Here is a 23,803-nt window from a genome sequence, read left to right as displayed (position 1 = left end):
CCCTCTGGCGTAGAGTATGAATGAAACGCACACTGCAGGAGTGTTTAGCGCTCCGTGATGTACATCTCGCCTTATTCTGGGTCCGAATAAAACACCAGATCATGCGCAGACTACCCTGTTTCTTTGAGTTTAAATCTATATTTATTAACACCTTTATTATTTCCATCTGAGTCCTGATCGGGAGGTAACGTCCGATTCCAATCGAGTCTGAAACCACGTGAACGGGCCCGATTTCCGATCCCGTGATCGGATCTGGACATCCCTACTTTACGGGTTGTGTGTGAACGCACGCACATATTCCGGGTAATCACTGGCAGTGTGAAAGGGGCAAAATCTAGCGACCCAGGAACAATTGCCGGGACACATTACCCGTGTATTTTCCTGAATCGCAGTGTGAAAGGGGCTTATGTGAATGCCCTCTAAGAAACACATCCATTTAGAGTCATTTAGATGACTCACCGACTACACGATTATGAAAATATATAGTTTTTGTCAATGACAGTATATGAAGGACTAAGATATATCACAGGATATTATTTCTCTTCTACAATATGACCTAAAATAGTATAATCAATGGTTTAGTATACATCAAATGTGCCGGAAATGCTCATCAAGAATTATTTGCCTTTGGTAAAGGTCAATTGATCTTAGACTTGCTCTAGACACTCTAACGGCTATGGTTAAAATAACTTCTACTCATCAATAATTTACCAAAAAAAAAAAAAAATGGATTCAAAGAGCAAGTTAATAAACAAAGAAGAAGGAACTCCATTCAACTCAGAATTTTATATATAATTTAATAAACAGGTTGGTTTAGTTCAGTCAGGTTATTGCAAACAAAATCAACTGCTGATGAAATATTATACTATGAAATACTATGTGAAATGTTATGTCTGGACTATTTAATAGACTAACAGAGGCTATCAAACTAAAAATCATTCACAAAAAAACACTCAAATGAAACAATCTATCAACAAACTGCACAAATAAAACTGGTCAGGCCCCCTTGAATCAGATGTTGTCACAGAACTAATTCTGGAGGTCTCCATGGAGCAGCATCCAGAGGTCTGGAGAGCTGCAGTAAATATGCTCTGCTAGGAGACAGGCGGCATGACGCATGCTGACATTCACCATCTTTGTGAAAATACAAAGGACATGAAGAGTTAAACTGCTTAAAGCTGCAGTGTGTCATTTCTGCACCACTACCAGTCCCAAATGGTACTGCAAAAATTTTGATAAAATAATTTCCAAACAGGAATCCCCAACTGTTTTTCCACTGTTCAGCCATACAAATAGTCCCGCCCCAAGCACACACCCATTGGTTGAACTAACATTGTTGTGTGAATCTGCTCAAACAAACAGAGCTTTCATGTAAAAAAAAAAAAAGTGTTTACACTTCTCAGGAAATCAACCTACCAATGACTGACTTGTAGTTGTCCCTGCACATTAACCTAATGAGAAATATTTTAATCTTGAGAAAGAATAGATCACACACATCAGTTTTAAGCAACTAAGATAAATAAGAAAAAAAAGAAAAATATATTTGAGTTGAACAAAAAACACACAAATAATATAATAATTATTTTAAGTAACGAAGGTACTTTTTTTTTAACATAAAAGGAGAAAGGCAACTGAGCTGTATGGTTTAAAATATTACGTTTGTATTTGAACTTCTAATATTTACATTTTATAAACATTTACAGTTTAAAAAAAACAAATTATGAGTCAAATTAATTCTAAAATGAATTCTTCAAATGCAAAAAAAGTATCTTCATTACTTAAAATAATTATTATATACAGTCAATCAAACAAAACCAGGACACAGACAGAGAGAGCGAGAAAGGGTGTGGGGGAGAGAGAGAGAGAGAGAGAGAGAGAGAGAGAGAGAGAGAGAGAGAGAGAGAGATATCTCCCCATCCCCCCTGCTCTCATTCCCTGATCTATTTTGACAGTCTCCATTTCTTCCCTGCTCTCTCACTATTCTTCATCCTTCTGTCGTACCTATTCCTTGACCTTAACAGCAATGAAGAAGGTGATGCATCATGACATCCCAAAAAAACAATAACAATAAATAACCCCAATAAAGACCAGCTTAGAATACCCCTAGAAACAGATCAGTATCTATGACAACACAAATACTCTCAAGGTGCCATCACGATCACATGCTCAAAGAAGTCCATTGTCTATTGTCAACTATGTAGTGATATATGACGCAGCTTACACTGAAGACACTCCGATGACAAATCATTTATGACAATACGTAGCTTTGCACTTCCCTACTTTAAACATGAGTGTAACTGAACATAGAAAAGTGCACTGCATTTAATGGCATTAGACTTCATGCTCTCAAAGACAGGAGCCCGCCTCATGTTTAAATGATGAGCACATACTCAAGTCTATGGATTTTATGAAGGCCTTCCACATGATTCATTCATGCCTCCAATCAAGCACTCACAAACGTCCCCCAAATGGGAGTTGAGCTTTGAGATCAAGTGTCTGCTGTTATATTAGGGCTCATTATATTGTTGTTTTAAAACAAGCCCCTGGAGAACAGCCCCGAAAGAAGAGGAAAACTCACTGGCATTATTATACAGGTCAAAACTCATTTAGATGATTACACAATACTTCTACTTCCAATAATTACTGTTCTTTTGAACTCTCCATTCAAAGCACATTGAAGAAAAAAAAAAATCAAGGTTGCCATTTCAGAAGTAAATTACGTTTTAACATAAACTGGTCATTATAAATTGTACTAATATTTTACAATATTACTGTTTCTACTTTAGCTTAGTGAAATTAAAAAAAGAAATAATGATAATTCTGAATTATTCCAAACTGTGGGCCAGTAGTGGTCAAAATGTGACCATTTTAAGATTGAAAATAATATTCACTTAGATTAATATGTGCTGATTTTAATCTAATGCAGAATATATTGATATTATATGTTTACTTATTTTTATTTGACAGTATATAAACCTATTTAAATGAATGATAATAATAGACCATTTTGATGTGGTGATGTCACTGACCCGTAAACATTTTCCGCTTCTTGTCAAACTATTTCAACAGGAGGCCATTCATTAACAACCAGTGTTAACACGGCTGTCGTAACATGTTTTTATCAAAATGTGGACCTTTTTGGATTCTCAGAAATTATGGAAATTAAAAATGTAAAAGCCTAATTGCTTTTGGACCCTTGCATTTGATTGTTATTGTTTACATCCCTCAAAATAGTCTAAAGTTCATACAGTAGCTGAGTAACTGTCATTGAGAATAATGGGAATGTAAATGATAAAATTCTCCTTAATGAGAATGCACATTAATGGCAGGCTAAGAGAGACGGCACACAATGCTCCTCGTCCCCCATCTCTAAGCAAAAGTGCAAAAATGCATATAGTACTCAATCTTCTCAAATTAAGCATCATATCAGAGGGAGGACACTTGATGAACATCAACAAGAAGAGAATGAGAGAGGTGCAGATTGTTCTGTGAAACAATACATCAACCTAGCTGCAATTTGTAGGCTGTATGGAGTAAACTGAAAACAGGGACTGGGCAGAGATGGGATGAAAAACCAAATGACCCCCAGGCACTGGAATGAATCCTCAGGGTCTTGTGCTGGAGCCGATGACTGACTGAAAATCTAGGCCAACATGATGAAAGCAAAAAGCTCATAGGAGTCTTACACAGGACTCAAAATGATGCAGATGTGCTTTCTCAAGTTCTCCAAGTTTTGAAGAAACACCAAATTTACAACAAACCTACGACAGCCAACATTTACGCTGCCTTGGATGAAAAGAGGATGAGCTAAGGAAGTTTGCAAAACAAGGAGAGGATATGAATGCATGTATTTGAGGATGGATGGCATCGCCCTCCAAGCATCGAATGTCTTTAATGGTTCAGGCAATGCCCTTATGTATTGTAATGAAAGAACCGGGCCACGTGTCAGGGGGCTTTTTAAACAAAAATAGGATTCAACATTTCTTCGGAACAGTTGTTTTCAGAAAGGGAAGTTGGACTTCTACACTATTGTTTTCAAACAACAACGCTTTCCTTTTATCAATGATTCCTGATGATTACTGTCATATCTCGCAAATGGCCAAAGAGCAGTAATAAAACAAATGGTTTGATATCACCTCATGTAGAGCGATGTGTCCAAAAAATTACTATGGAAATACCATGGTAAAAATTTAACTATATGGTTTATAGGTTATCTTTATGAAAAAAGTATTAGAAATACATTTAGTGTAAATGCACAAACACTATAGCCTGATCACAAAAATCATTTTATTATATTAAATTACTCCCTTAATAGATTTAATACATGTCCACATTAATAATTTAATAACATTCTGTATGAATATCCCACATTTCTGTCACAATACCAGGGTGCAGTTAGTGTTACTAGTAAATCCATAGGAAATGATGGCGATTTCTAGAATGAACAGATTGACTGTCTCACCGTTTCTCCTGTTTGTTTTCATCTGGGTTTAAACTAGTTTAAATCACAGATACATTTGTGTTCTTTGCTAAATTCCGGCGCTGAATCTCAAAGTGCTGTTTAGTTGTTGTGTGAGCAACACTTATCAGAAAGAAAATGCATCTGCTCTAGTGATCTCACGCTGCACATTTGAACTTTGAGCTGAGCAGATAAATGGTCCAAGTGACGCGGTTCAAATTTCGCTTTTGGGGCATAGACATTATATCGTACTCTTGATATTGTTTAATTGAAGAAAATTATATTGTCTTATAAGTCTTTTTAATATCATGCTTAATATTTTTCCCCACACAGTATAAATCAGGGGTATGCAACGTCGGTGCTGGAGTGCCAGTGTCCAGTAGAGTTTAGCTCCAACCCTAATCAAACACACCTGAACAAGCTAATCAAGGTCTTCTGAACTACTAGGGCTACAGCCAGGTGAGTTTTTTTTTCAGGGTTGGAGCTAAACTTTGCAGGACATCGGCACTCCAGGACCGAAGTTGCCTACCCCTGGTATAAATGGATCTTTATGTATGGTCATATATTTAAATATTATTATATTTTAAAAAGGCACCTCCCATCATATGAGGACTCATACTAAACATTCAGTTTGAGTCCTCATTATTCTGACAGCTTCCACCAAACAGAATGAATGCCAATAACTGACTCTGTCATCAAGGACACATATTCCCATACACACAGTTCTCTATTAGAGATGTTTTACCTCTCACCCTCATTTCAGGCCTTATTCTGTCTCTTTTGATTCTCATCTGCCCTCTCTCTCTCTCTCTATCTGTTCCTCATTTTCTCTCAGGATGATCCAACATTTGCCTCTGTGATTACTGTCGGAAGCTGTCTTGGCATCTCTCTCTCTCTGCAGTTGAATAAGTAGGATCTTCTTGTGCTGTGCCAGGAGACAGAGGGGGCAGTGAGTGCTCCATTCCCAACCTAGCGAATGTAGGTCAATACGACCTTTCCCTACCACACATGGAGACAGAGAGAAAAGCCGAACGAGAAACTGAAGGAAATAAAATGATGAGAGGGAGAGATAGAGAGGCTGGATAAATCAAGGCCGCGACACAACAGAGACATAGAAGGAGAAAAGGAGAAAGAGAGAGAGAGAGCCTGGGGTGAACGGGCTGAACGCAGGGACGTTCCAGCTGGGGTGGCAACAGTCAACGACAGAAAATGTAACTCCTCAGTGCTAACCACATGACGTCTGAGTGTCAGAAAAATTCATCTAGTGCTACAGAGAGAAAAACGGAGCTACTGCCGGGCCTCCAAAAACTACCAGGGGGCCTATTAGTCAAGGACAAAGGCAGCATCAAAATCAACAGAAGAAAAATTTAGCCCACAATGCAAAGTTCAAAAAGTGTTATACAGGAAAGATAAAGAGCATAAAACTGTGAATTTAAAAATAAGAGTAAAAGAAATGGGAAAAATTCAGATGTATCCAAGGACATTAAAAGTGACTTGAAATATATATATATATTTAAGTTAAAATAACTTAAAATAACTTCTTATGATAAAATCACTAGAAGACACTGGTTCACATTCACAAAGTGTGCTTGAAAAAAGTGCGTATTTTGAAATATGCGAAAGGTTTCTCTCTATAACAACACAAATGTATAGCTGACTAAAGAGAGATCTATAATCTGGGACTGTATAAAGGTGTTTTTGAACAGGTTGATATATTTGTCACCGCTCAGGTTGTGTGGAAAGCTCTTTTGGAGATGATGTGGGTGTGTTTTATGCAAATGACTAAATACGGGCACATCCTCTCTCATTTAGAATACACATAATTCATAAACATTAAAATGATTAAAAGCAAATTCATGTGCAATAATATGTGTTGTGAACACAATTATTAGTGTATGGCTCAACCAAGTGACATGTTTGGCTGAAGGCAGATGGAAAGTGTTTAGGGAAACTTGTTTGAAAACAGCCATTATTTTTCCATTTGCATTTGGTGGTGCAAAAACTACACACTTAGTCTTTGAAGACAGCTGTCAAAATTTCATGTCCACATTTCTTCATGACTCTTAAATAAACTAGTCTAGAATGTTCTTTATGTGCTCAATGAACAACAGTCACAGATTATTCCCAACACAAACACCCAAGAGCGAGAGACATTAACAACAAAAAGCTACTGATGAAGCCAATTAAAAGTGTGGCAGAGCATTTACACATTTTTTGAAAAAATGCAGCTGTGAACAAATTAACTTAATTTCTACGGCATGTAAACCGATGATGAAACCAGGGTCAAGTTGTTTAATAAGTTCAGGGGTGAGGAGGTGGGGTTTTGAGACAGAGACGTGGTCTGTGAGTGTGAGCTGCCGCATGTTCAAACATGATGGTATACCAATATGTGCAAAAACTGAATAAGACAAAACTTACTAATATACAAAACAACACAAAAATTAAAAGGCTGTAAAATTGGTAACAATTAAACAGTAACTTAGCAGCTATGCTGAAAAGAAGCAAAATGCTTAAAACCAAAAGCCTCTTGAGGGTACTGGAACAACCAAAGATTTCCGGTGTGAAAACAGAAAGATGCAGTACTTCCAATTGTGGTTTCACTACCTACACCAAAACAAAACCACTTTGCTTGTATCTCAAAAGGGTACTGTAATGTATGTAAAATCTGAGGTAACATATAATTTAGAGAAATACTTTAAAAACAACAACATGAATCATTGTCTAGTGTTTAGAAGGTTAACCAACAGAAACAAGCCATTATAACCAGTCTAAGCTGATTTTTAGTTAAAGGTGGTCTACCAGCATGGCTAAGATGATGTTCAGGCTGGTTTAGCTAGTCAACAAGCTGGTCCTCCAAAATGTCAAGCTAAAAAAAGTCCCAAAATCCATGAAAAAACAAGGCTGGGAGACCAACAATCCAGCTTAGGCTGGTTTAAGATGTTGTTTTCTTCAGGATAGGACTTTGTGACCTAGTCTTGGACTAAATATTTCCTTAATGCATTCTGCAGAAGCATTAAAATGCATCTTGTGAATGATTAACCAGAGCATGTAGATCCAGCTATCAGAAAAACAATAAGATATTTATCACTTATATTTATGATTTACAATCCAGAATACATCATCACTAGATAGCTCTCGATTATTTTCCTCTGTATACCTCATTACTTCTTCACTAGCATAAAAGCAATCAGATATTTCATTAAAATGAACATTATTTTCATAAGCTGGTTCAAGCCAGAAGGTAATTGTGTCATCAATCTTTCTGGGATAGCTTTGCTAACTTAGCAACCAAATGCTACACGAGTCAATAAGGTTACCGATTAATTCTGTTCAGTAGCTAAAGCTAACCGAAATAACTACATTTGTGTCCGTCGTTATCTTTCACATAAATAATGGCCTAATAAAGCTAAGTGCTGCGGTGTTAAACAGTCTTTCATCACATCATGCTAGCTAGTTAGCAGGGAGTTACAGAGTGCCACGCCAGGTCATTGTTTACATTGCTGACTACCTTTTGATTCTCAGATCCGTCTGATAGTTCATATAATATTGACTGTCTGACTAACTGATGGCATTGTGTTTAAAAATAACAGTATTTCATTTTTATTCGATGGATAACAGTTCATTTTAAAGTGTCATAAAGGAACTGACACACTGAATGTACTTCATTTGTATGGCTGCGTCCAAATCAAGATACTATAGTATTGAAAATAATAATAAACATGATAATGGACTATATTTTTAAAGAATGTTTGCGGATAAAACTGTGTATCTATGAGTATTTATTTATTAATAAACTGGCCTGCACAGCACTCCAGTTAACCTTATTTCCAGCCAAAAGCTAATTATCACTAAGTTGCACGAATGACCCAAATATATTTAGCATAATAAACTATATTATATCTTACTGACTAAGCTAGTAAAATCTATTTTTAAAAAAAGTGAAAGTGATTTCAGGAAATATCTTGCGGAGATCATTAACCAACAACACAACCAACTGAAATTTCTCCAGCGAGGCTGTAATAAACCACATTTTCAACCTTCGAGTTGTCAGAACAGCATAGTAGTGATTTTTGCACTTAATGCATTATATGATACAATAACCTGGACTGCAAATGTCCAGGGCGCTCTAAAATCCCCACGCACCCACCCTAAAGGAGACAATGTCCCACAGCCGCGCCATTCAATCCGAGCAGCCTCGCGAGCGTCGCTTACCAGATTTGAAGAAGGTCGCAATATCGGCCGCGTCCTTCGCCGCCTCCTCGGCCCCTTCCCCCGAGCTCATGGCTGTGCCGAAAAAAACACACACACAAAAAAACTAATGTCCAAATCCTAAAGTTGTTCTTTATTTCCCCCACAGGCAGAAGCGTTTAGAAATGATGTCCGCCCCTGTGTCTGAGGACTGATCTGACACGGACGGAAGAAGGATCACTTCTGAGAGCTGGGGAACATCACGAAACCTCCTCCATCTTGGAGAACAAATTAATATCGCCGGCCGGCGAGCGGAGACGGAGAGTCAGGACACCGGCAGGGGGCGGCAGATCGCCTCAGAGAAGCCTCTTTCCAGCAGGAGCACAATAGTATTATTTTTCGATAGAATTATGAGGGATTTTGACACATCCAATTTTCCTCGACACTCTTTATGATATATCCTATATTAATTATAAATAAAAGTTTTTTTTTGATTGTAAACCCATTGCTGCTGTATTATTCAAACATATCAATGAGATGATTCAAGCCCTGGTAGTTTGTTCAAATAATTGAACACTTAAATTTTACTCTAATTTCTGCCCCCGTTTTAATAAAGGCACCTTATTTGTACGTAGTTTTTTTCTTAAACACTACATGGCAACAAAAACTAGAACATCACTTCCTAAACACCTGTAGCAACTTAACAAAATGTTTTGTTATTTTTGTCCATAAGTGAGGATATTTGAAAAGTCACAATTTATATGTGAAGTACACAATATGTTTAACTGGAAGTTAATGAAATAATAAATTTTTATGAAACATGAGATATTATGAAATGGTAAAAGTAACTGAAATTATCCAGGAAAAATATATATAATGTTTGTTTTTCATAAGTTGTCTCTCAAAGCTCTTTAAGATTTCTTTTTAATCAAATTATCACATCAATATTTATTATTATTATTATTTATATATTTTTTTATCATTATATACATTAAGACCTGAAAAATAGGCTATAAATATCTTCTTCAGCATCTCTACAGTCGTGGCCAAAAGTTTTGAGAATTATATAAATATTGGAAATTGGAAAAGTTGCTGCATAAGTTTTTATAATAGCAATTTGCATATACTCCAGAATGTTATGAAGAGTGATCAGATGAATTGCATAGTCCTTTTTTGCCATGAAAATTAACTTAATCAAAAAAAACCTTTCCACTGCATTTCATTGCTGTCATTAAAGGACCTGCTGAGATCATTTCAGTAATCGTCTTGTTAACTCGGGTGAGAATGTTGACGAGCACAAGGCTGGAGATCATTATGTCAGGCTGATTGGGTTAGAATGGCAGACTTGACATGTTAAAAGGAGGGTGATGCTTGAAATCATTGTTCTTCCATTGTTAACCATGGTGACCTGCAAAGAAACGCGTGCAGCCATCATTGCGTTGCATAAAAATGGCTTCACAGGCAAGGATATTGTGGCTACTAAGATTGCACCTAAATCAACAATTTATAGGATCATCAAGAACTTCGAGGAAAGAGGTTCAATTCTTGTAAAGAAGGCTTCAGGGCGTCCAAGAAAGTCCAGCAAGCGCCAGGATCGTCTCCTAAAGAGGATTCAGCTGCGGGATCGGAGTGCCACCAGTGCAGAGCTTGCTCAGGAATGGCATCAGGCAGGTGTGAGCGCATCTGCACGCACAGTGAGACCAAGACTTTTGGAAGATGGCCTGGTGTCAAGAAGGGCAGCAAAGAAACCACTTCTCTCCAAAAAAAACATCAGGGACAGATTGATCTTCTGCAGAAAGTATAGTGAATGGACTGCTGAGGACTGGGGCAAAGTCATATTCTCCGATGAAGCCCCTTTCCGATTGTTTGGGGCATCTGGAAAAAGGCTTGTCCGGAGAAGAAAAGGTGAGCGCTACCATCAGTCCTGTGTCATGCCAACAGTAAAGCATCCTGACACCATTCATGTGGGGGTTGCTTCTCATCCAAGGGAGTGGGCTCACTCACAATTCTGCCAAAAAACACAGCCATGAATAAAGAATGGTACCAAAACACCCTCCAACAGCAACTTCTTCCAACAATCCAACAACAGTTTGGTGAAGAACAATGCATTTTCCAGCACGATGGAGCACTGTGCCATAAGGCAAAAGTGATCACTAAGTGGCTCGGGGACCAGAATTTTGAAATTTTGGGTCCATGGCCTGGAAACTCCCAAGATCTTAATCCCATTGAGAACTTGTGGTCAATCCTCAAGAGGCAGGTGGACAAACAAAAACCCACTACTGACAAACTCCAAGAAGTGATTATGAAAGAATGGGTTGTTATCAGTCAGGATTTGGCCCAGAAGTTGATTGAGAGCATGCCCAGTCGAATTGCAGAGGTCCTGAAAAAGAAGGGCCAACACTGCAAATACTGACTCTTTGCATAAATGTCATGTAATTGTTGATAAAAGCCTTCGAAACGTATGAAGTGCTTGTAATTATATTTCAGTACATCACAGAAACAACTGAAACAAAGATCTAAAAGCAGTTTAGCAACAAACTTTTTGAAAACTAATATTTATGTAATTCTCAAAACTTTTGGCCACGACTGTAGACCTGTATGCAATTTTTTTGGTCTTTAATGCAGGTTAAATCTATCTAAAAAATCAGTTTCTTAGCACAATTTAAGTTTGCCTAGGCTTGCATACATGCTATTCAAGTTCCTCTTTTTTATTCTTTTATTTATTTTGTATAATTTGTCAGTGGAATAACTGTATAGAATTTTTCACTGTTGTCTCTGGGAAATGTCATGAAGCCTTCACTTATTGAATCACACTGACATCTGGCGGTAAAACTGTGGGTAGCATTCTTCAGAGGATACTGCAATGTGTGCTGCATTTTATCAGATTGCTGTTTCTAGTTATTTTTGTTTATAAAAATCAGTCAAAATATGAAAAAAATCTGCCGTCTGTTTTGTCCCAAACCTGTATGAGTTTCTTCAGTGGACCACAAAAGAATATGTACAGAATGAGTCTCGGTCACCGTTCACTTTCATGATATGCTTTTTATTGTTAATGGTGACTGAGGTCGCTAAAACTGTACATAACATTTAATTTTGTGTTCCACCAGTGGCGGCTCTATATTTTACTAGGGGGACCAAGGAGGGGCCAGTGTTTAACCAGAGGGGCACATTAAAAATGGCAACATATTTTATTTAATGTAATGCAAATAAATATAAAAAGTAATTCTTGAAAAAATCTACACAGTAATTATACACAATCTAAACATGTTAATAAAAACAAATTACTATTAGTACTCTTATAAAATTAAATCAGGAAATCATACATTTCAGAATTTAATATTTATATATGAATGTCAAGAATTCAGAAGTGTATATATTTATAATGCTTACACTACACTACACTACACAGAAATAATATACAATTAAATTATGCTTATTTTAAATGTATTGTGCAGGCTAAAAATATAATAAGCTTTTAATAATCTTTCAGTGCGCAAAACCATGATAATATGAAATGCTTCAAAACTGAGCTCACAAAGTGATTTTAAAAGTTTACGGCTTTTAAAACGTGTGATCTAACAGGCACAAGCGAGTCTTTTAAAAACAGCAACAAACATAAAATACAAATACACAAAATAAAGTCATTTTATGCAAATCCACAGCCTTTTTATCTACAGATCAAGCATTATAATGTGAGTATATAATATTGGAGAGAGTTTTACCATGCATCCTGCAGTAAATGGAGGAGGTGCGCGCTATTTGAATACTGAATGGAGAATGGTTGACAGCCGCAGAGGAGGGAAAACAAGGTTTCCGTAAACTTTAATTTAATGATGTAAATAGTCTTCTGTCCATAACATTAAGCTATGGAATTGCTTCAGATGACTTTGAGAAATTATAATCAGACCCAAGTCACCCAAACTGATGTGAAAAAAACGGGAGGCGCCGAAAAGCCCGATGTTTGCATCCCTGAATATGATTAAAGGGTTAGTTAACCCAGATAGCAAAATTATGTAATTAATAACTTATCCTCATGTTGTGCCAAACCCGTGAGACCTCCGTTTATCTTTGTAACACAGTTTAAGATATTTTAGATTTAGTCCGAGAGCTCTCAGTCCCTCCATTGAAGCTGTGTGTACGGTATACTGTCCATGTCCAGAAAGGTAAGAAAAACATCATCAAAGTAGTCCATGTGACATCAGAGGGTCAGTTAGAATATTTTGAAGCATCGAAAATACATTTTGGTCCAAAAATAGCAAAAACTATGACTTTATTCAGCATTGTCTTCTCTTCCGTGTCTGTTGTGAGAGAGAGTTCAAAACAAAGCAGTCTGGATATCCGGTTCGCGAACGAATCATTCAGTTCACCAAATCGAACTGAATCGTTTTAAACGGTTCGCATCTCTAATACGCATTAATCCACAAATGACTTAAGCTGTTAACTTTTTTAATGTGGCTGACACTCCCTCTGAGTTCAAACAAACCAATATCCCGGAGTAATTCATGTACTCAAACAGAGACTGAACTGCTGTGAAGAGAGAACTGAAGATTAAAAAGAAGGATAAGGAATGCAAGGTGGAAATGTATGGAACCACTTTAGAGAAAGTAGAGTGTTTTAGATTCTTGGGAGTATATTTTGATACAAAACTAACGTGGAGGGAACATATAAAGTACACAGTGTGTAAATGTAAAAAAAGTGCTTAATGTACTGAGGTGTCTTGCAGAATTGGATTGGGGAGCAATTTTTTTCAGCTCTGAAATATATTTATATTACACTAATAAGGTCTAAATTATATTATGGTTGTACTGTATGGGTCAGCAGCAAAATCTGTGTTAACTGAATTGGATGTTGTGCAGACACAAGCTTTAAGAATATGTTTAGGGGCAATCAGAACTTCGCCAGTGTGTTCACTTCAGGTTGAAGCAGGTGAAATGCCTCTATGGCTACGAAGGAAAGAACTGGTAGCCAACTATTGGATTCATTTAAGAGGGCATGGGGACAATCATCCAACAAAAAAGGTACTACAGAATTGTTGGGAGAAGGAGAGGAGGAGAAAGGAAAGTTTTGGTTGGACAGGAGATTTAATAGCAAAAGAAATGGATGTATGAAAAAGAATTTGCTAGTGCTGTGGTTTGGACTAACAAGACAATCTGGACAATGGAAAATACAAAGGTGGACATAGAGCTGTTAATAATAAAAGGCTGCAGTAGGAGTGCAGATATAGTCAGTGAATATTATAGATATATGGACAATATTTACAAAGATAGTATTCAGATTTTTACAGATGGATCAAAGGATTTACAATCAGAGGCAACAGGATCTGCTGTATATATACCTATCATAATGTGGGAGTAAACAAAAGAACATCTGACAGCTTAAGTGTGCATACAGTCGAGTTGTATGCAATATTACTAGCATTAGAATGGACTGAACAATCCGGATGGGACAACATTGTAATATGTAGTGATTCTGTTTCTGCCCTCATGAGTATAAAGTCTGGTGTGACTAGCAACCATCAGGAATTACTTTATGAGATTTTATTTACAAACTCAAGAATAAGTAGGCATGGGAAAAACATTACATATTTATGGGAAACAGCACATGTGGGGACACAGGGAAATGAGAGAGTAGACAGACTGCCAAAAGAAGCAACAAAAAAAGGAAATATTGATGTCAAAATTAAATTATCAAAAACAGAAGGGAAGAGTTTAGTGTGTAAAAAGATAATGGAAAAATGGCAGCAGCAGTGGGATAATGAAATCAAAGGGAGACATCTGTACATGATACTAAATAGGATAGGTATGGAAAGTAAGAAAGGGGGGAATAGGAAAGAACAATTCATAATAAACAGACTGAGGATTGGACATTCCAAGCTAAACAAAACTCTTTATATTATAGGAAAACACCCAACAGGATTATGTGATGAATGTCAGGAGGAGGAAACAATTAATCACATCTTTATATCATGTAAGAAATATATACTAGAAAGGCAAGAGTTCAAGAATCAGCTACGGGAAATATGTGTATTGGAATATAATGTTAAAAATATAGTAACATATGGAAATAATGACCAAGGACGGAGATATTTGTTTAATTTTCTAAGGAGAACTGTACTGGAAAGAAGAGTTTAAATAAAAAAATTGAGTAAGCTAGAGTGAGACAACAGATGGCAGTAATGCAACACTTTGGATGCCAACTGCCGTAAAAATCCAATGAAGAATTTGACCACAGAAGAAGTCGAGGGCTAAGGAAGCGGCCTAAACGGGGGGAAAAAATTATTTAACCATTTTTACATTTTAGTACGCGTTTTTTGTTTTTTACTTTTCAAAAAAAATTAATGTTCGTGCATAATAGCTCATATCGCTTATTCGCTAATATTTCGTTGATTCTCTCGGGCGAGGCTTTACAGTAGGTGCGTCGCATGTTTATTACTAAATGCTGAGTGAAAACGTCTTCTTGATTAATGTTTTCTGTACTAACGTTACATTTTTTTCCATTTAACTGACGAAGAACATACTGTACGTATAGCACTCAATAAAACAACTCTGTGTCTTATTTAGTTTGGCGAGATGGCTGATTTATTGACAGTGTACGACGACGATGAGAAGTCCTACGCCTTCATTGACTGCAGGGTAAATCTGTCTTATATTGAGCCGAGTTTACAAAAACAGATATTTATGTTGTTTATAAAAACCTCATGTAAATGCATTGCCATAACTCCATGGCACTTATATTGATGAATGTTTTTCCTTAGATCTGCGATAAAAGAATACGGGGCGAAACCCAGTACAAAATACACGTGACCACATTACAACACTTGAAGGTAAGGAGAGAAAATCCAGTGTTGTGACTGAAGGAGTACCGATAATGATTGATAATAACTCAACACCAAATCGTTATATTAGAATGATTTCTGAAGAATAACGTGACATTGAAGGCTGCTGAAAATTCACCTTTGCCATCACAGGAATAAATTACATTTTAAAATATATTAAACAGAAACTGTTCTTTTTTATTATAATAATATTTCACAAGATAAATAGTTTTATTGTATATTTGATCAAATTAGTGCAGCCTTGGTGAGCATAAAAGCCTTTCAACAGCATTAAAAATATTTAATTGTTCTAAATGTTTTGACTTGGTACATATATACAGTTTAGTAGTTCTGTGTTTCTGAAGTACTATTAATAGATTTTAAGTGGTTTTAGATTTTAATACTTTAATGTTTCATTTTACTCACTTTTCTGCTTAATTCAACTTTAGGACTTCTAAGTAATAAAGATCAACCAGTGAACAACATTTAGCCTTTCTCATTTCCTTTGCCTTTGACATTGTATACACAGGTTATGACCTTGTATACAGGTCATGTCTGCATTGCTTTATTAGTCCCAAAAGCTACTCATTTTGCTTTTAAAGCACAGTGGACTCTGGAGTGTTTTGGGCTGTTCGATGACTTTTCTTTGTCTTTAGTATAAGTCGTTGAGATACCTGTCCAATTAGATTTCATTTTGAGGACCAAATCCACTTTACAATTTTATAGGTTTATCTTTAAGCTTTAATAAGGGTTTCGATCACATGGATCTTCAATCTCCTGAACAGATGGAGATGCTTGAAACAACGTGTGTTTTCTTGTACAATTCTGCTTATTTGAGAAGATTCAAGAGCACTGTTACATATTGCAATGTTTTTTTTTTTTTTTAGTCTGAGGGCATCCTCACACTACTCCAAATAGTTTACATCTGCACTAAAATGTGCAGTTGTTTGGAAGCCTATAGCCATTATGGCTGTTGGTGGTGCAACAAGATGATGTGTTATTTCATAAGACTACTAAAGGACTGTTGGATGCTGCATAATAAAATGGCAAGAATTGTCCAAATCTGCCAGTTCCATTCTCAACTGGCTGGCCACCATGTTTCCAGGAGTTGGAGTGAACGGTTTTCTTTTAAAGTTTCTCAGCTGCTCCTTGTTGCTCTCATTTTCCAAACTTTGTGAGATTCATGACATTGAATCTTTGGAAGATACTCCGAGTGACGCTCCTCGAGCATAACTATGTTCAGCTTGATTTCAGGTTTCTGCATGGGAAGTAGTCTGTACTTATGTTTGGTCAAATGGGAATTCTGACCATACAACTCTCACCACATTATGTCTTTTTTAAGTATCCTCTGTGATACTCATGTGCCACTATAGCTACTGGCTACAAAGGGCTGGACAGTAAATAATCCAAATGTATTTCTTTTATATCACTTAGAAATGTAGTTGTTTTATAAAATAACACAGGATACGGAATCTTGTTTGTGTTATTTGAATGACTTTTAGTAAGTATGTTCTAACTGGACTAGGAACATTCTCATTCAGATCTTTTGGGCTTTTACAGTTCCATGAAATGTTTCTTTTGTGAAATTCTTCATTATCTTAATTCCTCTCATGAACAAGTGAAACCCAACCTTGTAGTTTTTTCTGGGAAATTTGGGATTCATTTTCCCATACACAATGCTTTTTTTATGATAACCATGCTTATGGTTCTTCAAGGTTGAACTTTTTATCCAGAATGATACACAGTATGTGTCCCAGTACTTCTGGGGTTAAGTGCCTTAATCAAAAACTCAGTGAATAAAGAAGGCCTCCCCCGATTGGGGTTTGGACCATCTACCGTCACAACACTCTTTGTTGCCTGTGTGTTATTAACCTCTGTTTACTTTATTTCAGTAATGCAAGTATGCACTCCCATGAAGTGCACATAAGTAAAATGTATAATCACCTGTGCCTGTTATTCCTTCACTGTTAATCACTTCAAAGAAAGAGGACACCCTAGTTTCACAAGGTAAGTAGGAAAAGTCACACCTTTGTTGTTAGTCCTTATAGTGTTTAGTAAAAAGTCAGATTATATTTTGTTTAGACCATTATCATCAATCTAACAAGACTATACGAAATGTCCTAAAATCGAATTATTTCAAAGCACGTGTCTGTATCATATCAAGAAAAGCAACAGAAATCTGAAGGAGTTTGTAAGTATTAAAAATGTCAGGTGTCATCTCATAGGTTCAGAAGGGTTTCCTTACATTACAGCTACAAAATGCACAGGATTCACCACAGATGATAGGAATCATCACAAGAATAGATTTTTGTCCCCAAAGAGATATGAAGACTTGAGGTGACATACAGCCAAGTATGTTGACCCATACTCAGAATTCGTGCTCTGCATTTAACCCATCCAAAGTGCACACACAGCACTGAACACACACACACCCAGAGCAGTGGGCAGCCATTTATGCTGCAGCTCCCGGGGAGCAGTTGGAGGTTCTGTCTCTTGCTCAAGGCCACATAAGTCGTGGTATTGCCGGCCTGAGACTCAAACCCACAATCCTAGTGTTAGGAGTCAAACTCTCTAACCACTAGGCCACGACTTCCCTACGACTTAGAAGCTACAGGTTTTTTTTGCCAGCCTGTCATGAAATAGAAGACAAAAAAGAACCCGAATCCTTCTGGAATTATATGGGCCTGTACTTTTATCTATCAAGTGGTGCAGTGAAACCATGGAAAATTTAAGTTATTCAAAGAATAAGAAGTGAATCTGTTTCAGGATTTTAGGGGGTTTGCATGAAAAGTTGGCATGAATGGAAAATGCAACCTTTTCTTTCCTATTATGCCATGTATCAGATTGAAACTGCTTCCTGAATGAGAAAAAAAACTGAACTTGATTTTGTCTATTGGGATTTGATTTGACCGCTGCGATCATTTCATGTAGGTGACAGGTTGTTATGGGGAAGTATTGAAACTCATCTGGCAATTGGACAACTTTATTGTCCAGCCTTTTCTTCTCTGATGATGAGTATTTTGATGTTGCAATGTCTTTGTGAGGGGATGGGTATTTGAATCATGTTTTTGATTTGAACACTACAGGGACATTGTTGATGTGGATATATAAATCCTTAAAGATCTGTAAAATTGTCAAGTAAGCACAAGTAAGCATGCCATACACATTATGTGTATGGACAGTATCACAGGTGGATAAGTATGAATTTCTGTAGCATCTTCTGGACTGATCGCAGTCCTGGGGATGCTGTTTTTGCCACAGTGATGATGTGTGACTACTAGTACAATCGGTTTACCAACTCATCACCTGGGCAAAACCGGTTTCTTGCATTATAAAAGATATCTTTGCTATGAAGCTACTTCTACTTCTTTTGATGCTGTTGGATTTTCTCAAAGCTTTTCAGTTTCTAGAGATCTGAGATGACCATATGGATCCTTAAGTAGATTGGATGATCTTGTTTCAGCGCTATTCCATAATTCGAGACCAGATTGTCTTGTCTTTCATCAAGTTGAGTCTTTCATGATGGCTGAGAATTAGATGGACTCCCTGGATTTTGATGGAAACGTGATGTCTTCCAGCAGAGATATGGTGGGAATGGCCATTATATTCTAGTACAAATGATGACACAAGAACTGTTGTACCTGCCAAAAAGCCTCAGGTGGACGTTTGCTTTGCTTTCCGTTTGATAGTAGGATTCAAATGGAAAGCAATTTAGTTTTAACACTGAGAGGAGTCTTCATCAGCTAATTTGAGGGAATGTTTCTCAACCGATAATGCCCCGTGGTTCACTTGTACAAAAAAAAAAACCTTACTGTGATCTGACCTGTTTAAAAAGGTAGAAACAATGCATCACCATGCACTTTTTGCAGTCCACCGCATGTTATCAGACATTTTGTGCAGATTCTGCTGCATTAGAAGAAACAGGATCTTTCAGATATTAAGAATATATTTTTTAATATTGATAAATTGCTGAAATGATAATGTCTTATGAGTTTATTCTGTCCTTACAGGAGAGATTCCGAGACAACCTCCACTGCCAGAATGGACAGACATCAGAGAATATTTGGAATACCTGAATCTTGAGGAGCCCATTATTGGTAAGATAACTTCAATCGGGACCAAAACTATCATACCATTTAAAATAATTGAGTAAAGTGGTCTTAAAGGAATGGGTAACCCATAAATAAAAAGTTAGTCATCATTTACTCACCTCATGTCATTCCAAACCTGTATAATATTCTTTCTTCTGCGGAACATGAAAGAAGATTTTGAGATTTTGTGAATATTTTTCAACTGTTTTCTCCCATATAATGAAAGGCAATGTGGTCCAAAATAACAATGAAATTGAAACTGAAAAAAAAATGGAGATATTTACAAAATATCTTTTCCTTATTTCTTTTTTCAGGTCTCAACTCCTTGATACAGGTTCCAGATCATGTTGCTGACGATGGCAAAACTGTGTTAAAGTACAAGTGCCGAATGTGTGTTGTGGAGATGGACCTTTATAGCATGGTGGCCCATATCATTGGACGCAAACACAGACAAAAATACCTGGTATGTTGGCTTTGTTCCTCGTTAAACGTTACCCTATTACTGTTCTGAGTTAAATAAATTGATTACATTAGATCTGTCTTGGCAGGAGCTTAAAAGACCTGACTTGGTGACATGGCAAGACAACAATCAGAAACAACCGGGTCTTGTTGCCAGAGCCAAAGCTGCAGTAGTTGAAAAGCAGGAGGGATGGGGAAAGCCAGTGGTAATATAATCTAAGTGGATTTGTTGCTTGAAAAAATTGATTATTTTGAAGAGTTTTGTACAGAACACATAGAAATATTAATTAACTTCAGCTGTAACTTCATTTTAGGCACTCAGAAGACCAGAAGAGAAAATCAGAAATGTTTTCCAAGGTGAATATTTGACTTTTGAATCAGCAGCTGATTTTTTTTAATAGTACAGAACTTCATTTTGTGTGAAATTTACATATTTTTGTACCCTTTCTAACTAGCAGGAAGTGAATTTAGGGCCAGTGATCCCTATGGACAAGACCCTTTCCCTGAACAGGTTCAAAAACAGACATACTTAGATGAAGAGCTACATGAAAGACCCTATTATACTAGCGATAAGTATGACCAGTACAATAGACCTAATCCAAGTCATGGAATCCCCCAACAATTCTATACAGAAGAAAACCGACATCAAAAACCTTACGAAGATGCTGACATTCGAAGAGGACTCTCACAAGGTGATGATTATCCTGAAAGAGAAATGCATATTAGTCCCTATGATGACCAGGGTAGACGGAGACTTCGTGAAGACTATGAAAGAGAAAGTCTCGGTGGAGGACCGTTCTCTGGAGGAAAAATAAACCGATTTAATGACAAAGACCTCCGAATCCGCCCTGAAGCATCAGAATATCAGAAAGAGCAAATGCAAGGTAGGCAGAATGTAGATTATGAAGAGAGAAATCCTGCCATGAATCCCATGTCAATGCATGGAAGAAGCTTTAATGAGGAGAAAAGAGGGACTGTCAGAGAAATGCACAGTAGGACTTGGGGCAAAGCTAAGGTACAAGGTTACCCCCCTATGTTTCAACCCAGAGATCCAAGAGCATATTCACAAGAAGAGACTCCAGCTAAAAAGAAAAAGAAGAGCAGATTCTCTGATGCAACCGCAGAGGAAGTGGCACTCGCACATACAAGGTAATTTGATAGTTTCATGTCACATTCCGAAAATTGGTTGCTCAGTGTTATGAAATTTGATGGGTCAAATTTATACTAGTCTGGGATTATTTATTTACTTACTGAAATTCTTATTTCAGACATTCAAATAAATCCTTCCCCAAAGAGAAACCAAGAGGAGCGCCGTTTCGAGCAAATCCTTCGGTAATCCTTGTTTACTCTCAATTGTATATAAAATGTATTATTTTAAGATAACTTGTTTTAAATATGGTGTATAGGTATTCCTAAGATAGACTCTGTCAAGTACTGTATTTACTTGTAGTTTAAGTTCAATTTAAATTTTTCTTTAATGTAATTTAAACGCTTTAGTTAGTTTGGGTGAAGTCAGACTAATGGTGCGATAAAATGTACCGTTGTTCAATGAAATTTTGCAGACAAATTCCTGTCATTTTAGTAGAAATACAGTAGGGATTCACTAATTCTCACCTTTACATAAGCAGATAATGTGATTGTAGCTGGTCTTCATTTCTAGCATGGACTGTATTCCCATTAATCAAACTACAATTGGCTTCATCATTGTTCGCATTCAAGACACAGTGATGTGGTACATTGTGCCATATATACTTGAACATACAGATGAAGACTGTGGCTTGACCATGCACTAACCCACAGTGTTTGTTGGAATACTCATTGTTTTTTTTTCTTTACAGTCTTTAAATAAACAATTTGTGGATTCTGGAAGTACATCCCATCTTAATCCAAAACATGAAAACGTTCTGGACATACTTGTGAGTGCAGAATATTTGACAAAAAAAAACAAAAAACAAATCCTGCCTGATAAAGTGGAGTTGTCATTTGAACATATTCTGTTTAAATTACAGAGTGACATCAAGATTGATAATATGGATGACGCCAGATTTCTTAAAGAAAAGCTGTGCACAGTTTTGAAAGAGTTCCAAGAGAACAAATCCAGAAGTGCTGTGGTAAGCACAGTGTTATATGCCAAGAATGATTCTCATCTAATTCAGTCGAAATAATTGTAAACTGTTTATCGTTGTTCATCCAAAGGGCCATACTTCACAACCTGTCAGTGATCACAGAGGAGTAAAGCAGACAGACCAGCGCAGAGATGCATATAAAAACCCAAGGGATGATCCGGATGGCATGCATTTAGAAAAGAGAGGTTTCCAAGATGCCAGACGATATGAAGACGGTCCCAGAAGTTTCCAAGAATCCAGACAATATGGAGATGACCCTAGAATGTTTCGAGAGGTCCGACAAATTAGGGATGACCCCAGAGGTCTTAGAGAGACCAGACGTAATGAAGATGATTACAAGGAGTCAAAACGATTTGACGGCTATCCCAGTGGCCTTCAAGAAGCAAGGCCGTATGCCAATGATCCCAGAGGATTTAAAAAAATTATGCTACAAGAGACCACACAAGATCTTCAAGAGAGGAGACATTATGATGAAGATCCTAGAAAACAGGAACAACATTTCGAAGAATATTCAAGAGCAGATGCTCCAAGGAGCACTCAGGAGACAAGATATTATGATGGTGATTACAGAGGCTTGGGAAATTTGGATCCTGAAAGAAATTGGGAGCATCAGAGAGCTCGTTCATTAGAGCGTTTTGATAACAGGGGCCCAGCAGATATTGAGAGAGGGTTTCAAGGTAATCATAGACCCTTTTTTTTCTCAAATATCTGTAGGTTAAATTTGTTTTCCTGAGGAGCTAATGACAAGGTTTTATTATTTGTGTTTACAGTGTTTTTAATAATTTGTACCAGTTTTTGTAAACTCCTGATTGATTCCATATAATTAACTTGTTTTCAGAGAGCTTTGGCAAGCCTCCCGTTCACTTCCAACCAACCTCTCTACAAGAAGAAGCCAGGATGTATGCTGGGAGAGCACAGCAGAGGTCTCATCAGAATCACCATGAGCCAGGCGATGAACCCTATGACCCGTTCCACCCATCATCCTCGCCACCTCCAGAAGCGTCCAGTCTTGACAAGATTGCATCAACTCTTCTGGAGCTTGTGGCTCGTAGATGAAGTTAGGCTGATGAGTCAGTTCATAATATAAGATGGTTATAGCTTAACTGTAGTCTACAGTGATTCATCACCTTTATGTAAATTCATATAAAATCTTTCAGTATATGTTATACTGTTTTCATCCGCCCATATCACTTATCCTCGCAGAGGGCTGGAGGTTATCCCAGCATCTCGGGCCACAGCCAGGGAAATACTCTGAATGGATAGGCAGTCATCACACATACATTCATACTGTTTTCAATTAATACCTAAATAGTCACTGCTTCACATTATGTCAAGATCTATCCTGCTTGCTATTGTCTTTTTTTGTTTGGTTTGTGTACTAAGGAATTGTAATGGGTTTTGTTCAAATGGTTTATAAAATGATTGAAAAAAAATAAACAGTTCAACCCAAATTTGATTGTAATTTTTAAGCAATAATTACTTTTATTTAATAAATTGCCATTGGTTATGATGTAGGGCATGTGAAATATAACAAGGATTTCAGTTTTTTGTTTTTTTCAAACACCTAGTGCCAAGTCCCCTTTTCTTTTCCCAAAAGCCCAATATTGTAATGCACAGAACTGGATTCAACTATAATCTAGAATATTTTTAACTTAATTTTGTTCTT

The 23,803-nt window shown here is 37.0% G+C and overlaps 2 protein-coding genes across 5 annotated transcripts in view; one reads left to right on the top strand and one right to left on the bottom strand.

The window, feature by feature from the left end:
- Nucleotides 1-8,930, bottom strand: part of LOC132104267 (triple functional domain protein-like) — a 94,765-nt gene extending 85,835 nt beyond the window's left edge. Inside the window, exon 1 of the mRNA XM_059509609.1 lies at nt 8,672-8,930. Within this exon, the coding sequence (XP_059365592.1) occupies nt 8,672-8,741 (70 nt within the window). The 5' untranslated portion in view covers nt 8,742-8,930. The remainder of the gene's footprint in view (nt 1-8,671) is intronic.
- A 5,955-nt stretch (nt 8,931-14,885) lies between these two features.
- LOC132104261 (uncharacterized) lies at nt 14,886-23,551 on the top strand. 4 transcript variants are annotated; one of them, XM_059509593.1, is made up of 14 exons: nt 14,886-15,059; nt 15,208-15,279; nt 15,402-15,470; nt 17,444-17,468; nt 19,472-19,558; nt 19,867-20,015; nt 20,101-20,217; nt 20,326-20,368; nt 20,470-21,160; nt 21,280-21,343; nt 21,850-21,927; nt 22,021-22,122; nt 22,208-22,814; nt 22,976-23,551. In XM_059509593.1, the coding sequence occupies exons 2-14, from the start codon at nt 15,217-15,219 to the stop codon at nt 23,191-23,193; spliced, it is 2,313 nt and encodes a 770-aa protein (XP_059365576.1). In that variant the 5' UTR covers nt 14,886-15,059; nt 15,208-15,216; the 3' UTR covers nt 23,194-23,551. The 4 variants fall into 4 exon arrangements, with proteins under 4 accessions (XP_059365576.1, XP_059365574.1, XP_059365575.1 ...); XM_059509591.1 differs by having other exon boundaries at nt 20,467-21,160; XM_059509592.1 differs by having other exon boundaries at nt 14,896-15,055; nt 20,467-21,160.
- Nucleotides 23,552-23,803: the final 252 nt, after the last annotated feature.

Source organism: Carassius carassius, chromosome 25 (genome assembly GCF_963082965.1).
Source record: "Carassius carassius chromosome 25, fCarCar2.1, whole genome shotgun sequence".
NCBI classification, from domain to species: domain Eukaryota; kingdom Metazoa; phylum Chordata; class Actinopteri; order Cypriniformes; family Cyprinidae; genus Carassius; species Carassius carassius.
Note: the sequence above shows the minus strand (reverse complement) of the source record. Positions and strands in the feature narration are given on the sequence as shown.

Coding starts and splice junctions, on each gene's coding strand:
- LOC132104261 (XM_059509591.1), top strand. CDS start 15,217: ATGGCTGATTTATTGACAGTGTACGACGACGATGAGAAGTCCTACGCC. Junction 17,469..19,471: donor GGACACCCTAGTTTCACAAG/GTAAGTAGGAAA, acceptor CTGTCCTTACAG/GAGAGATTCCGAGACAACCT. Junction 21,161..21,279: donor GTGGCACTCGCACATACAAG/GTAATTTGATAG, acceptor TTCTTATTTCAG/ACATTCAAATAAATCCTTCC.